Genomic DNA, 13,630 nt, shown 5'->3' with positions numbered 1-13,630 from the left:
TTTTATTATTATTTATTTGGTCAATGTAAATTTCATTATTCATGTATGTATGATGTATTATGTATTTTATTATAACATCAGCCTGCCCAGGGACTACGGGTGGAAATTAGCTCTTGAGTTAAAACCTGGTACTATGCATCTTTCCCCTTGAGGTTAATGTTTATTGTACGCTGTCCCTGTTTCTCAAAATAAAAAAAACATTTAATCTATCAAACAATTACATTCAGGAGTCTGCAGATGGTACGTTTACCACAGTACCATGTTTTCTATTGGATCAACACATCCCTATGCAGCTCAAATGTGCTGTCCAGGTACCGCAACAGCGGCATCTTTTGGGCTAAGCGACCAAACCTCCTACCACACTGCAACAGTGCTAATAAGCTGTTCAAGCTCTGCAACCGTGGTGACTTTAGGGCCATACGAAAACTTCCACTTCAAGGCAAACAGCACTAACTCAAGGACCAGGCACTGCAACCTTTCATGTGCCACAACCGCAGCACGTCTTTCAGACCATGGCTTTGTAACAAATATTTTGCCAGTCATACCAAACAAACCATCACCCACCTAGCAAGAGACAACAGTCGGGCTGTTTCAGGTCTTTCCTAAACAGTTCACCATAAGCCTGCATCTCTGCATCAATCAATTTCTTTTGAACATAGCCTACCATAAACCCTCACGTCGAATGCCATGCTCAACCCATTCGTACAGCAGAGTGAGTTCTTGCTTATTTGCAGCGTAAACTTTTCACACAAAAACATGGACTCTTACTTTTAAATGTCACGTGATTCTGTCTCATTCTCAAGGATTCATCTAATTCATCCTACCATGGAATGCCGTATAGACCCTCACCTGTGGATCCAGCCACTCGCATCTTCGAGCGGACTCTGTAAAATTCAGCATAAACATTCTCACACAAATTGTATGCTCTCCCATTGAGCCCGTTCACATCACAAATGCCACGCAATCCTGATATTGCCTCACGTATGTTCCAGATGCCTTATTTTTAAACTATTCTCTCTGTCAACATCCATCCCTCTACCCCTTCCTATCCATGGGCCACTAGAGAGGATACCCACATGAGGCTGCCTCCGCAGGAGAACCCCGCTCCAGACCATTCCCTTCTTCACTATACCCCCCTCCCTTCTAACATTTTAATCTTTCCTACTTCAGAAACATTCCCTGTGCAAGGCCACCTCTGCTAGTGAACTTGGTCCCAAATCCCTCCTCAGCTAACCATAATTAAACCAGAACACATTACAGGCTCATAAAACCACATTGTTAACTCTTCTAATTTTTTCTTTCAGAGATTCAGAGTCTCGGCCCTTGAAGCAAGCTTGACACCAACCCCAGTTCCTCCCCATTCAAAACTAAAATTCCTAGAAATCCCCCTCTCATACTCCTTCTCCATGCCCCCCAGGACTCCATTCTTTAACCCTCTGGGGTCAACGGACGAGCCGGTCCTGCAGTATATTTTCATCATTACAGCGGAAACAACTTAAAATACTCCGTCATTTTGGGGCATACGGATAAGTTTAAGACATCATTAGAGACTATAAAGGGTCTACTTTTATTTGTGTACACTCACAATAACAACAAACCCTTGTGCTTTTGTAAAATAAATAGAATAAAAAGGGTGAGCTTTCAGCAGTCTCCGTGTTCACGAGCATATTTCTGAAACACGTCACAAAAATGAACTGAAACTCCGCGAATACTTATCACACAAACATGAAACATATGTCTAAAGAAAGCTTAAGACTTCTACTTTTAAATAAAATAATTACAATTTAAAACTAATATTCTCCTGTAATGTATCCTCCTGTATGAATCAAAGCGATGAAAGTTTTTACTGGTTCATCTAATTATCTCTAATGTGATCCCACCCACCAGCAGAGCGCGCCATTCATACGCTAATGTGCTGAGAAGATCAAGGCAAATGGTACACGCCCCCGACAGTGTTCAGAAGTTTGATGTAAACAATTCATTCATTCTACTGCACATTTGTAATGATACTCAGGCGATGAAACTACTGGATAGGAAGAAAGAGTTAACATTTTCCTCAGAAGAAGAGCAGGACTCCGATGAATGTTTGTATTTTGAAGAGAGACTTGATCCAGCCGAGGTAAGTCATTTAGTTTTCATTAGTTGACATGCTATTTTATATAAACATGTACATATTTTACCAGTGGGACTGTTTCCAGACTTGCCAGCCGGATTCAGTGTATTGACATTTGAAATATGTCCTAATAAGCAAGTTTTAGTTACATGTAAATGTTGTTTCGGCTAAAGAAGGTATTTAAATTGTATGTAATATGATATAAAATTATATGAATGTTTAGAATATATTTGATCTAGTGTTTATGCTGCCTCATTATCATCAATGTTTGTGCTTGCAAATATGTGTTCAGGTTAAATGAGTAAAATGCACTTTATATATGCCCATATTAGAAAATCAGCATCTTATAATGATTTCTGAAGTATCAAGTGACAATGGAGACTGCAGTAATGATGCTGAAAATTCAGCTTTGATCACAAATTGCATTTTACAATATATTCAAATAGAAAACTGTTCTTTTAAATTGTAAAATGAGTTCACACAATGTTTTTACTGTATTTTGGATCAAATAAATGCAGTCTTGGTGAGCAGAAGAGACTACTTCTAAAACTTTTAAATGGTAGTGTAGGTATAAAATTAAGTCTTTATGTAAAGAAAATGTACAGTCAGATTACTTCTTTTAACTTTTGATCATTAAGTCTCCTCACATTCATTCTCTTTCTGTCACATTCCTCATTGATAGGCCCAGGGGAGGGGTCTTTTGTGTCCTCAGGTGTGAATTAACTCAATATTCATTATAGTTCACGCCTCCTCGCATATGAGCTTTCAACACTAAAAGTGTCTTACAAAAGTTAAAGTACTATATTGTTTTGTATGAATAAGTGATCAGGATGTTTTTGCATAAACGTTATTTTCTCAAAAATACAAACATGTACACACATGTTGCTCACATATTATTATAGCCCAGTTTGTGCTGAATACAGTGTTATGTGACTTTAGCCATTAATATGTTCTTAAGCAACTGAAAAAAAGCACAAATGTCAAGTCAAGTCAAAAGTTCTCCAGGGCCCAAAACACCCACAGACCCCAGAGGGTTAAGCCATTTCTCCCTGAAAGTGTATTATTAAAGTGTACCTAAGCAGCATCCATTTCTTCCACAAAAACAAAAACAAAAAAACAATTCCCCCACAATAAGCCGTCCCCAGATCTCACGCTTCATCAAGGGCATTCACAATCCCAACCCACCAGAACCGATACTAGGCTACTTCTCACCATCGACCTGCTCATCTGATGTCCAAATACACTCTACCAGGGCTACATATCTCCATACACTTCAAAAACACTAGACGAAATGTTCATCCCTGCTTTTTTCTGCTTCCTCCGATGTTCAGAACTCACTACCATGGCAAATATGTACCCAAGAATCCATCTCACCATTTCGAACTCCATATCATAGACCGCAATAAAATTAGATACCTTATCAAACAGAGTAAAACAAATCACACCAAAATAGGGCATCCATTTTTCATTTTCAATCTGCCCACTCCCATCCAGCCCTTTTTCAATTGCTGGGACTTTACCTCCACTACAGAGGTGCACAATCAAAAAACCCTCTCAACCCACTCTTTGTAGATGACAAATACCAAGCAGTCTCCCGATTCCGATTCCAAAAACTTTATTAAATAAGGCATCTAAGAAAAAAACGTCTAGGTTACGGATGTAACCTCCGTTCCCTGATGGAGGGAACGAGACGTTGTGTCGGAGAAGCGACACCAGGGGTCTCTCTTGAGCGCCGAATATGCCTCTGATCCATTGAAAAAAGGCCAATGAGAAGTTGGCAGTCAGTATTTGCATACCCCACCCCCGGACATACGGGTATAAAGGCAAGGCAAATACTAGAGTTCATTCAGGATTTTTCTGAGGAGCCGGAAATGGTTCTGGCCACTACAGCGGTTCGGCTCAGCAACGTGGCCGGGAAGACACAACGTCTCGTTCCCTCCATCAGGGAACGGAGGTTACATCCGTAACCTAGACGTTCCCCGTCTGTCGCTCTCCACGTTGTGTCGGAGAAGCGATACTAGGGGTCCAATTTAAATCCGCCATGCGCTGAGCCGTGTACGTGTTCTGCTGACACAGGAGCGGGCAGGTATTTGTTACGTGCCAAACGACCAGCTGTGCCAGGGCACGTACCCTTCCCCAATGCCCCAGAAAAGTCGTCGGGATCCTTTTGGTTACCCTAGGCAGGGGAACAAGGCGACGCTTGCCAACCTGGGAACGGGCCAAGCCTGGCTGGGCCTCTTTTCTCTCTATGTTTCTTGCATAGAGCAATAGACAGCCGGGGCCCTTACACGCATTGAGGGAAGGGGTTCTTACCCAGTTTCCCCTATTTTCAGGGGGGGGGGGAAGACCCGCGGAGACCACCCCTGCCCAACTGGGGAGGTATGGTGGTGAATACGTCACATGTGTTCTTAGGTGACACGTGGAAGTGGCACGGTGACAGATCCAGCCTCAGCGAGGGTGGAGTTGCTACACACGGCGACCGGGGGGCAGCCGAAACTTACCCAAGGAAAACGCGGTTCTGCTCATAAGGGGACCGTATCGCGGAGAATACACACAGGGGGAGTCCGCGTAGGAGGCCCTTACTCTGTGGAGCACCTATACCAGTACAGGGTAGCCATCAGGGTACCCGCAGTGGCTTGGGTCAGCAAGTTCCTCCGCCGAACTGCGGACACATGAGGGCTAGGGAGGAATCAACCAGGGATTCACGTTGAGTGGAGTCTCCTGGGAAAAAAGATGCACTGTTTTACCTCAAGCGAGGGAAAGGGCGTATACGCAAGCGATTCACCCGGCCAGCCCATCAGCGTGTTACCGAGTTCTACTGGCTCGGACCTGAGAAAACACGGGATGAATCTGACTCAACCCTGAGATTGTAGTATCTCGCAAAGGTGTTGGGTGTCGCCCAACCCGCTGCTCTACAAATGTCTGCCAGGGAGGTACCCTTAGCCAGTGCCCATGAGGACGCAACACTCCTTGTCGAGTGAGCTCGGACCTACAAGGGTGGGGGCACGGCCTGGGTGTGATAAGCCAATGAAATGGCATCTACAACCCAGTGAGAAAGTCTCTGTTTGGAGACAGCGTTTCCTTTCCGCTGTCCCCCAAAGCATACAAAGAGCTGCTCAGAGCATCTAAAGCTCTGTGTGCGGTCCAGGTAGGTACGCAAAGCACATACCGGACACAGCAATGAAGGGGCTGGGTCTGCCTCCTCCCGGGGCAACGCTTGCAGGTTCACTACCTGGTCTCTGAAGGGCGTGGTAGGAACCTTGGGCACACAGCTCGGTCGCGGTCTTAGGATCACATGAGTGTCTGCCGGACCGAACTCCAGGCAAGTGTCGCTGACAGAGAACGCTTGCAGGTCCCCGACCCTCTTGATGGAAGCGAGCGCGATCAGCAGGGCCGTCTTAAGGGAGAGGGCCCTGAGTCCAAATGATTCTAGGGGCTCGAAGGGAGGTCTCTGGAGGCCCGCGAGGACTACCGAGAGGTCCCAGGAGGGGAACAGGCTTGGCCGGGAGGGATTTAACCTCCGGGCACCTCTTAGGAACCTGATGATTAAGTCGTGCTTACCAAGAGACTTACCGTCTACTGCGTTGTGGTGAGCCGCGATAGGGTGGAAGGGGACAGCCTCCCCTCCAGCCTCTCCTGCAGGAATAAGAGCACTGACCTAACTGCGCACCTCTGTGGGTCTTCGGCCCTGGAAGAAGACCAATCTGAGAACAGGCGCCACTTCTGGGCATAAAGCTGCCTGGTAGAAGGGGCTCTGGCTTGGTTGATCGTGTCTACGACGGTAGGTCTTCAGCGTCCTGTCCAGGGACCAGACGTGGAGTTTCCAGAGGTCTGGATGCGTATGCCAGAGCGTACCCTGCCCCTGAGAAAGAAGGTCCTTCCTCAGGGGAATTCGCCAGGGAGGGGCTGTCGCGAGGAGCACGAGGTCCAAGAACCAGGCCCGGTTGGGCCAGTAGGGAGCCACCAGTGTGACTTGTTCCTCGTCCTCCCTGACCTTGCACAGCACCTGTGCAAGAAGGCTCACTGGGGGAAAAGCATACTTGCGTAGCCCCGCGTGCCAGCTGTGCGCCAGCGCGTCTGTCCCAATGGGAGCCTCTGTTCGGCCGTACCAGAACGGGCAGTGGGAGGTCTCTCGGGAGGCAAGCAGGTCTACCTGGGCTCTGCCGAACCGTTCCCAAATCAGCTGGACCGACTGGGGGTGGAGCCTCCACTCTCCACTGGGTAAGCTCTGTCATGACAGTGCGTCCACTACCACATTAAGCTTGCCGGGGATGTGAGTGGCACGCAGCGACTGGAGTCACTGCTGGCTCCAAAGGAGGAGACGACGGGCGAGTCGTGACATGTGGCGGGAGCGTACGCCGCCTTGGCGATTTATGTACGCTACCGCAGTGGTGCTGTCTGACCTGATTAGGACGTGTTTGTCTCGAATTAACGGGAGAAACCACCGCAGGGCAAAGAAGACAGTCAACAACTCTAGGTAGTTGATATGCCAGCGCAGCGGGGCCCCTCTCCAACGGCCCGCAGCTGCGTGCCCTTTGCACACGGCGCCCCAACCCAATCTGGAGGCATCGGTAGTGACCAGGACGCGTCGGGACACCTGCTGCAGGGGCACTCCTGCCCATAGAAAGCAGAGGTCTGTCCAGGGTTGTAGTGTTTTTTGGCAGGCGTGGGTGATCGTCACACGGTGCGTGCCGTGGTGCCATGCTCGTCTCGGGACTCGAGTCTGAAGCCAGTGCTGAGTCGGTCTCATATGCATCAACCCCAGCGGCGTGGTCGTGGCGGAGGATGCTATATGCCCTAGGAGCCTCTGGAAGAGTTTTAAAGGGACCGTTGTGCCTGGCCTGAATTTGGCGAGGCATTTCAGCAACGACTGCGCATGCTCGTTGGTGAGACGTGCGGACATTGAGACTGCGTCTGACTCCATGCCGAGAAAGGAGATGCTCTGGACCGGGGTGAGCTTGCTCTTTTCTCGGTTGACCTGAAGCCCCAAGCGGCTGAGGTGCCTGAGCACCTGGTCTCTGTGAGCGCATAGTAACTCTCGGGAGTGGGCCAATATGAGACAGTCGTCGAGGTAGTTGAGTATGCGGATGCCGGCTTCTCGGAGCGGGGCAAGTGCTGCCTCTGCGACTTTCGTGAAGACGCGAAGGGACAGAGACATGCCGAAGGGGGGACTTAGTACTGGAACACCTGGCCGTCGAACGCGAACCGTAGAAATGGTCGGTGTCGCGGCAAGATTGAGACGTGGAAGTACGCGTCCTTCAGGTCTACCACTGCGAACCAATCTAGGTGTGTGACGCTTGTCTAGATGCATTTGTGCGTGAGCATTTTGAACGGGAGTTTGAGCAGCGCTCGATTGAAAACTCGCAGGTCCAAGATTGGTCGTAAGCCGCCGCCTTTCTTGGGTACAATGAAGTAAGGGCTGTAGAAACCCTTCTTCATTTTGGTTGGAGGGCCTGGCAAACTGAATTGCATAACCGAGTCGGATGGTCCGGGCCAGCCAGCGAGACGGGTTGGGAAGTGAAAGCCACGCATCCAATCTCCGTGCTAGGGGCACCAAAGGGACTGTTATTTTTTACGTACCCGGCGGGGCTTGGCAGCGGGGTGGAGCAGGTAGTACGCCGTCGGGAGGCAGGACGCGTCCCAAGGCTCTGGTGCTGAGAAAAGACTCAAAGCACTTACCTTGCTCCGGACATCCGGCAGGGGGCGGGTTGGTGACTGAGGAGGAGGTCCTCTAGTGGCGTCCTCTGGACTCGTCAGAACCGGCCGGCCGGGGAACAGTCGTGGGGCTGAAGGCGGATCTGGGGCCGCGTTCAGCGTGCCGGGACTGTTGAGGCCTGGCGGCAGAGTGCTGTGAGAACTGCATTTGCGGGCCAGGTGACCCAGAGACAAAACAGGAAATAGCTCTATTATTGAGAATGTGAGTACCGCAGCCCCCATTAGGGGGTGTGGCAAATGAAATTAATTCAACAAAAGATTCTCCTCCCGGCCCCCCACCGGGGAACAGAGTGGTCTTACCAGCTCCGGAGCTAACGTCTCAGTCTCTGGGTCAGTCATCTCAGGAGCGCCTGGGAGCCTTCCGGGTCCTCGAGGGGGTCCGTGAGATGAGGGGGCGTCCATCTTCTGCGGGGAGCTCGACGCCAGGGCGGAGAGCTGGGCCCATGTTTGTTGAGGCGGAGCACCGCTTTTCTTTCTTTCTTGAAAGCCGCAGGAGGACGCCCTCGGCGAGCAGACAGGGCATGGCTCCTGGCGCCACGTTTGCGGCAGGGCAGGATGTGTGAAAATAGCCTCCGTCTGTTTCTTCACCACTGAGGGCTGCTGGGTAGAGTCGTCAGGTGGTGTCACCGAATGGACGGAGCTGGGAGACGGGAGCGTATGAGAAAGCGTGCTTTGTCTACCTCCTCTAATGCAACCAGGTCCAGTCCATGTGTTGAGTTTCCGGACCACAAGGGGGGCCATCGCCTGTTTGAGTGCAGTTCCTGCAGCACGTCAAGAACAGGACTACCCAAGTGCACATTTTTGGAGCCTTGGCCCGGTGGACTGCAGGGGGGGGCCATGGCGTGCAGGGGGGAGTGGTCTGGGACCGCTCTACCGCCGAGGGTAGTGAGAGCGGAGGAGTGAGGAAGCTTGGCTTGCTCAGCTCGTCATGCACGTCCGGGAAGAAAGGAACCGGGGGTTGGGCGCGGCTGTGAGCGGCGCAAATGCCCGTGGAACCAAACAAGTAGCCGTGAGGGGGAGGGGGACGGGATTTTCCGGTCCAACCTCGCGCTCGCTGTACCCGGGGAAGCATATCGGACCTCTGTGCATCAGGCTCAGACTGGGCACGCAGACGAGTCATCAGCATCAGACGGCGCTGTAACGCTCTCCGATGCAGCGGTGATTATCGTCATCCAATCCCGGGAGCTCAAGGGACCGGCAGGCCAGCCGTGAAGCGGGCCGCACTCATCCCGAGCAGATGGGAGCAAGCAAACGTGCTGGGGAGGCGGGTGGTTCGCGGGGATTTACCCGGCAAACACAGCCCGTCTTTATCCCCAAATCACCTTCATCGCCCGCGCCGCCTGCCCCAATCCCGTGGGAAAGAGGCGAGGCGCGGGGGGCGGCTGAAGTGGCTTTCTCTTACTACAAGAAACAGCCTACGACCGCAATGCTATCATGGCTATGTTCTCGCACTGAAAACATAGACCATTCATAAAAACGCTGCCTGCGTGTAATCGCAACCCAGGTACGCCAGGCAGTTTTTATGACCATAGGAGGTGGGGAGAAATCGACCACATCCGGAAACTACACAGAGGCGGAAACACGTCTTTAAAAAGACGCGTCCTGAAAAGGACGTTCAACGCCGCTGTGTATTGCTCTTTTAGAGAAAATCACTCTCTTAAACAACTCTCTTAGAGTTGGGTTTCTGCACTGTCGAAGCGCCCAGGGGCAATTGCACTGCCGTGCAAGAAGGAGAAATCGCCGCTGTAATGCGTGATCCAACAGCATGCAGAGCGTCAGAGGAATACAGGAACTGGTGTGATCTCACGCGAACAGCATGCACAACCATCGGCTCCGAAGAAAATTTCTGAATGAACTCTAGTATTTGCCTCGCCTTTATACCCGTATGTCCGGGGGCGGGGTATGCAAATACTGACTGCCAACTTCTCATTGGCCTTTTTTCAATGGATCAGAGGCATATTCGGTGCTCAAGAGAGACCCCTAGTGTTGCTTCTCCGACACAACATGGAGAGAGCAACAGACGGGGAACTGCATTCAAGACATTCCTTCCAAATCGGCGCATCAACCACCGCAGCCCAAAAAGGCCTGCCAAAGATTAAAATGTGTTTACTAGGCTATTGGTCATCCGACGCTTACCTTACCGCTTACCTTACCTGGGTGGGCCCCACAAGGTAGGTGATCTCAGGTTTTACTATGCTTTGTAGGAAACACACACACACACACACACACACACACACACACACATACACACACTGCTCTGCCCCACAGCACTTATCCAGATGAGAAGACCTGTCTCTGGGCCACTACACTTGGCTCAGGGCCAACATGGAGGGAACAGTCTAACTGTGACTCACATACACACACACAAACACACAAATTATTACTTTTTTCTTCACTTACTGTAGATGTTTGAAATGGAATGCACCACAACAAGTAGAGAAGAATTCAGTTGTCTCGAGATGGGAACAACGCTACATTCGTACCAACCGTCGTCACATCAGAAATGCTCAGGAAGCCCTCATTAGCAAACCACAATTAATTCCCGATCAGGGTCAGGGGGATGCATGCTTTATCCTTGTCAAACCACCTGGCATCCCCACTGTTTAGGCGCTGTGGGGGCCTCTCTTGCCCATCTAGGACCCCCCCACCCCCTCTTATATGTGACCCGTCACGGAAACCAGTGACACAAGTCGGCAGCACAACTTGTGAGCAAAATGAGAAACAAGTGTTTTTTTCCAAAATTGGTGATTTCCGCTTTTTTGCAGAATCTGTTAGTTGAGATCATGAAGAAGCCTCTCCATGTTTGAGATAACAGTATTGGTATATTTAAAAGCGTACATTTTGAGGTTGAAATCGGCTTGTTTTTCGGAGATTCTAGCATGCAGTAGGGGCGTGTCATTGTCTGTGTGTATTTCCGTACTGAATAGCCGCGGCGCTTTTCCCCGCCTCCAACAGCGTGGCTACTTATTATGCAGCTCTAGCCGGCTCTATCTGATATCAAAATTCAATGAAGATGGACGCCGCAAAGAATGTCGCGAGACGAGCTGAACTGTGGCCGTTACAACGAAAATGTTTTGAAGTACTTCTTCGACAAGCCGGATGCTTATGAACAAGCGCTCACTGATTCTGAAGACGATCTGAGCGACGATGAAAGTGGCATGATAAGACTGAATAATATCCCTAATCTACAACTGAGCGAAGATGAAGACGAGGAAGAATGTATCGGACTGGCGTCAGACGAGTTGGACCGTAAGATATCAGAGGCTATATCGATAGTAACATTTGATGGGAATATAGATAGAGAAATGGGGAAAATCCGTAACTTTGACTGTAAATGTTACACGAGGAGAAAAGAGAACTCTCTGCATGGGAGACAGTCTTGTAGCCAGAAGCTTTCTCCAGACATTATGTACAACATACGGCTGGATTCTTTAGCTGCGGAAAAAGAGTGGCAGGACATGCTAATTATTGGACATTTAGAGGCAAACAGACGCACAGTGCAAACTTCGGAGATGGTTACATCCACAAAGAAGACCCCGACAAAGAGAAAGTGTGCCCGAACGACTTATTTCATTGGAGGCAACGAGATCTGCAAGAATACTTTTCTGTTTCTTATGGGGTGAGTTTCCATAAACATCAAAGTTTGTCGCTTTTTGTTCATTCTAAGAACACGCATTAACGCTATCTCATGTTTAGTCCATGTTTAGACCTTCCAATACCTACCTATTGTTTTTAGCTAGCTCAGGACTGTCGCTTTAATTGTAACGTTAGCTGCTAATCGTTAGCATCATATCACTTGCCAAAACCCCCATTACTATAATGAGCTTTAAGATGGTAATGTGAGCTTCTGCTATTAATTTGAATAATGCTTCAATTGCTTGAATTGACTGGTGTTAATGACTTAATTTAGGATTTTTTAATCCTTTGACTCGAACCAGGTCTAACCACTAACTGAGGTCTAAACCAGGACTAAAACAAGACTAAACCAGGAAGTACAGATACAAGCTCTAAAGTAAGTAAAAGTAAAAAGTATTCATCATAAAATTTACTTCAGTAAAGTAAAAGTACCTATAATTTGTACAATACATTTTGATATAGGTGACAAGATGCCTGTTAGCAAGACCATGATGTTAAACGTTTTTTCTTATTTCCCTTTTTTCAGCATTGGCAGAGACACCCTGGCTGATATAGTCAAACACTATGAGGAGAATGGGGCAAGACCACGTTTGAGGAAGAAGCACTCATTGCCACGTCCACCAGCCAGGTTCATCAGCCCTGAGGATATCAACAGAGTTGTGGACTTCATAAAACACTATGCAGAAGACAATGCCATCATGCTGCCTGGCCGACAGCCTGGGCATAAGGATTGGCATGTGAAGTTGCTGCCAACTCATGTGTCCAAGGCCTCAGTGTGGCGTCTCTACGTGAAGTCTGCTAAGGAGCTTGGTATGTGTAAACATTGATTTAAAATTGAGTGCTTATAAAGTGAAATAATGCGGAGCACTATTAGCAATTACAATACAATTAACCATAAGCAATATCTGTTTTTCAGGTGAGCGTGCAGTTTGTAAAACCAGCTTCAAAGCACTGTGGAACCGACTTCTCCCACACATCAAAAGTTGCCGGCCACGCACAGATCTCTGCTGGCAGTGCCAAAGCAATAACGAGCAGCTGATACGAAGTGCAAACCTCCCAGATGATAGAAAGTCTGAAGCAGTAAAGAAGCAACAAGATCATCTTTCCCTTGTGCAGAAAGAGAGGGCTGTGTACAACGACATGACTGCTGCCTGCAGAAAGATTTGCTCTGGCTCCAACCTGTCTTTTGGACCATCCCTACCAGCAAGCAAGAAGATTAGGATGCATTACAGTTTTGATTTTGCTCAGCAGGTAATATTTCACACACATTTACTTCACTTTACTTTATTAATGTCCCTTAAAGGGCGATTTGGTGCATGAGAATAAATAGTGCAAATGCAGAATAGCATCAATATAGTAAGTTTTATCTTTATTAGACAATTATGAATAGATGCAAATTTAATTTAATCTAATCCAAGTTCCCTCTCTCCCTCTGTCTCCTACAGTTACACTTTCCCTCAAACCCTCTCCAGCCAGGACCAATGTACTTCCTGACCCCACGGAAATGTGGCCTATTTGGTGTTTCATGTGAAGGGCTGCAGAAACAGGTGAATTACCTGATTGATGAAGGCATGTCATCTACTAAGGGAAGCAATGAAGTCATCAGCTACATGCATCATTTCTTCGGCAACTTTGGTGTTGGAGAAACAGAGGTGGATCTTCATTGTGACAACTGAAGTGAGCAGAACAAGAACAACTTCATGCTCTGGTACCTTGCCTGGCGGGTTGGACACAAGCTTCACGATAAAATTGAAATCCACTTCCTTATTGCTGGCCACACCAAGTTTTCCCCTGACTGTGGCTTTGGACTCATCAAGCAAGCCTACATGAAGACAAGAGTCAACACTTTGGCAGACATCGCTGAGGTACTTTAACTTTACTTTGCTTTAATGACTTCAGTGCTGTTTTCTGTTCTGCTTCAATGAAACATTTAACTGAAGATCTTTTTTTTCTTCCTCTCTTCTCTTTTTGTCATCAGGTTGTGGAAAACAGCTCTCCTGTGAGTCACCTCAATATCCCACAGCTTGTTGGAACGGCAGAGGGCAAAGTTTTAGTCCAGACCTTCGACTGGCAGCAGCATCTGACTCGCCACTTCCGTAGACTCCCACAGATCAAGAGTTATCAGCACTTCAGGTAATTGAAACTTTCACATTGTGTACATACAAT

The 13,630-nt window shown here is 48.4% G+C and overlaps 1 protein-coding gene across 1 annotated transcript; it reads left to right on the top strand.

Moving 5' to 3' along the window:
- Positions 1 to 11,180: 11,180 nt before the first annotated feature.
- On the top strand, positions 11,181 to 13,140 carry LOC127643550 (uncharacterized). Its single transcript, XM_052126340.1, has 5 exons — positions 11,181 to 11,447; positions 11,767 to 11,840; positions 11,991 to 12,274; positions 12,381 to 12,715; positions 12,910 to 13,140. The coding sequence occupies exons 3-5, from the start codon at positions 12,163 to 12,165 to the stop codon at positions 13,138 to 13,140; spliced, it is 678 nt and encodes a 225-aa protein (XP_051982300.1). The 5' UTR covers positions 11,181 to 11,447; positions 11,767 to 11,840; positions 11,991 to 12,162.
- The last annotated feature ends 490 nt before the right edge of the window (positions 13,141 to 13,630 follow it).

Source organism: Xyrauchen texanus, chromosome 5 (genome assembly GCF_025860055.1).
Source record: "Xyrauchen texanus isolate HMW12.3.18 chromosome 5, RBS_HiC_50CHRs, whole genome shotgun sequence".
In the NCBI taxonomy this organism is placed as follows: Eukaryota; Metazoa; Chordata; class Actinopteri; order Cypriniformes; family Catostomidae; genus Xyrauchen; species Xyrauchen texanus.
The sequence above is the reverse complement of the archived record's forward strand: the minus strand, read 5'-3'. Positions and strand labels throughout refer to the sequence as shown.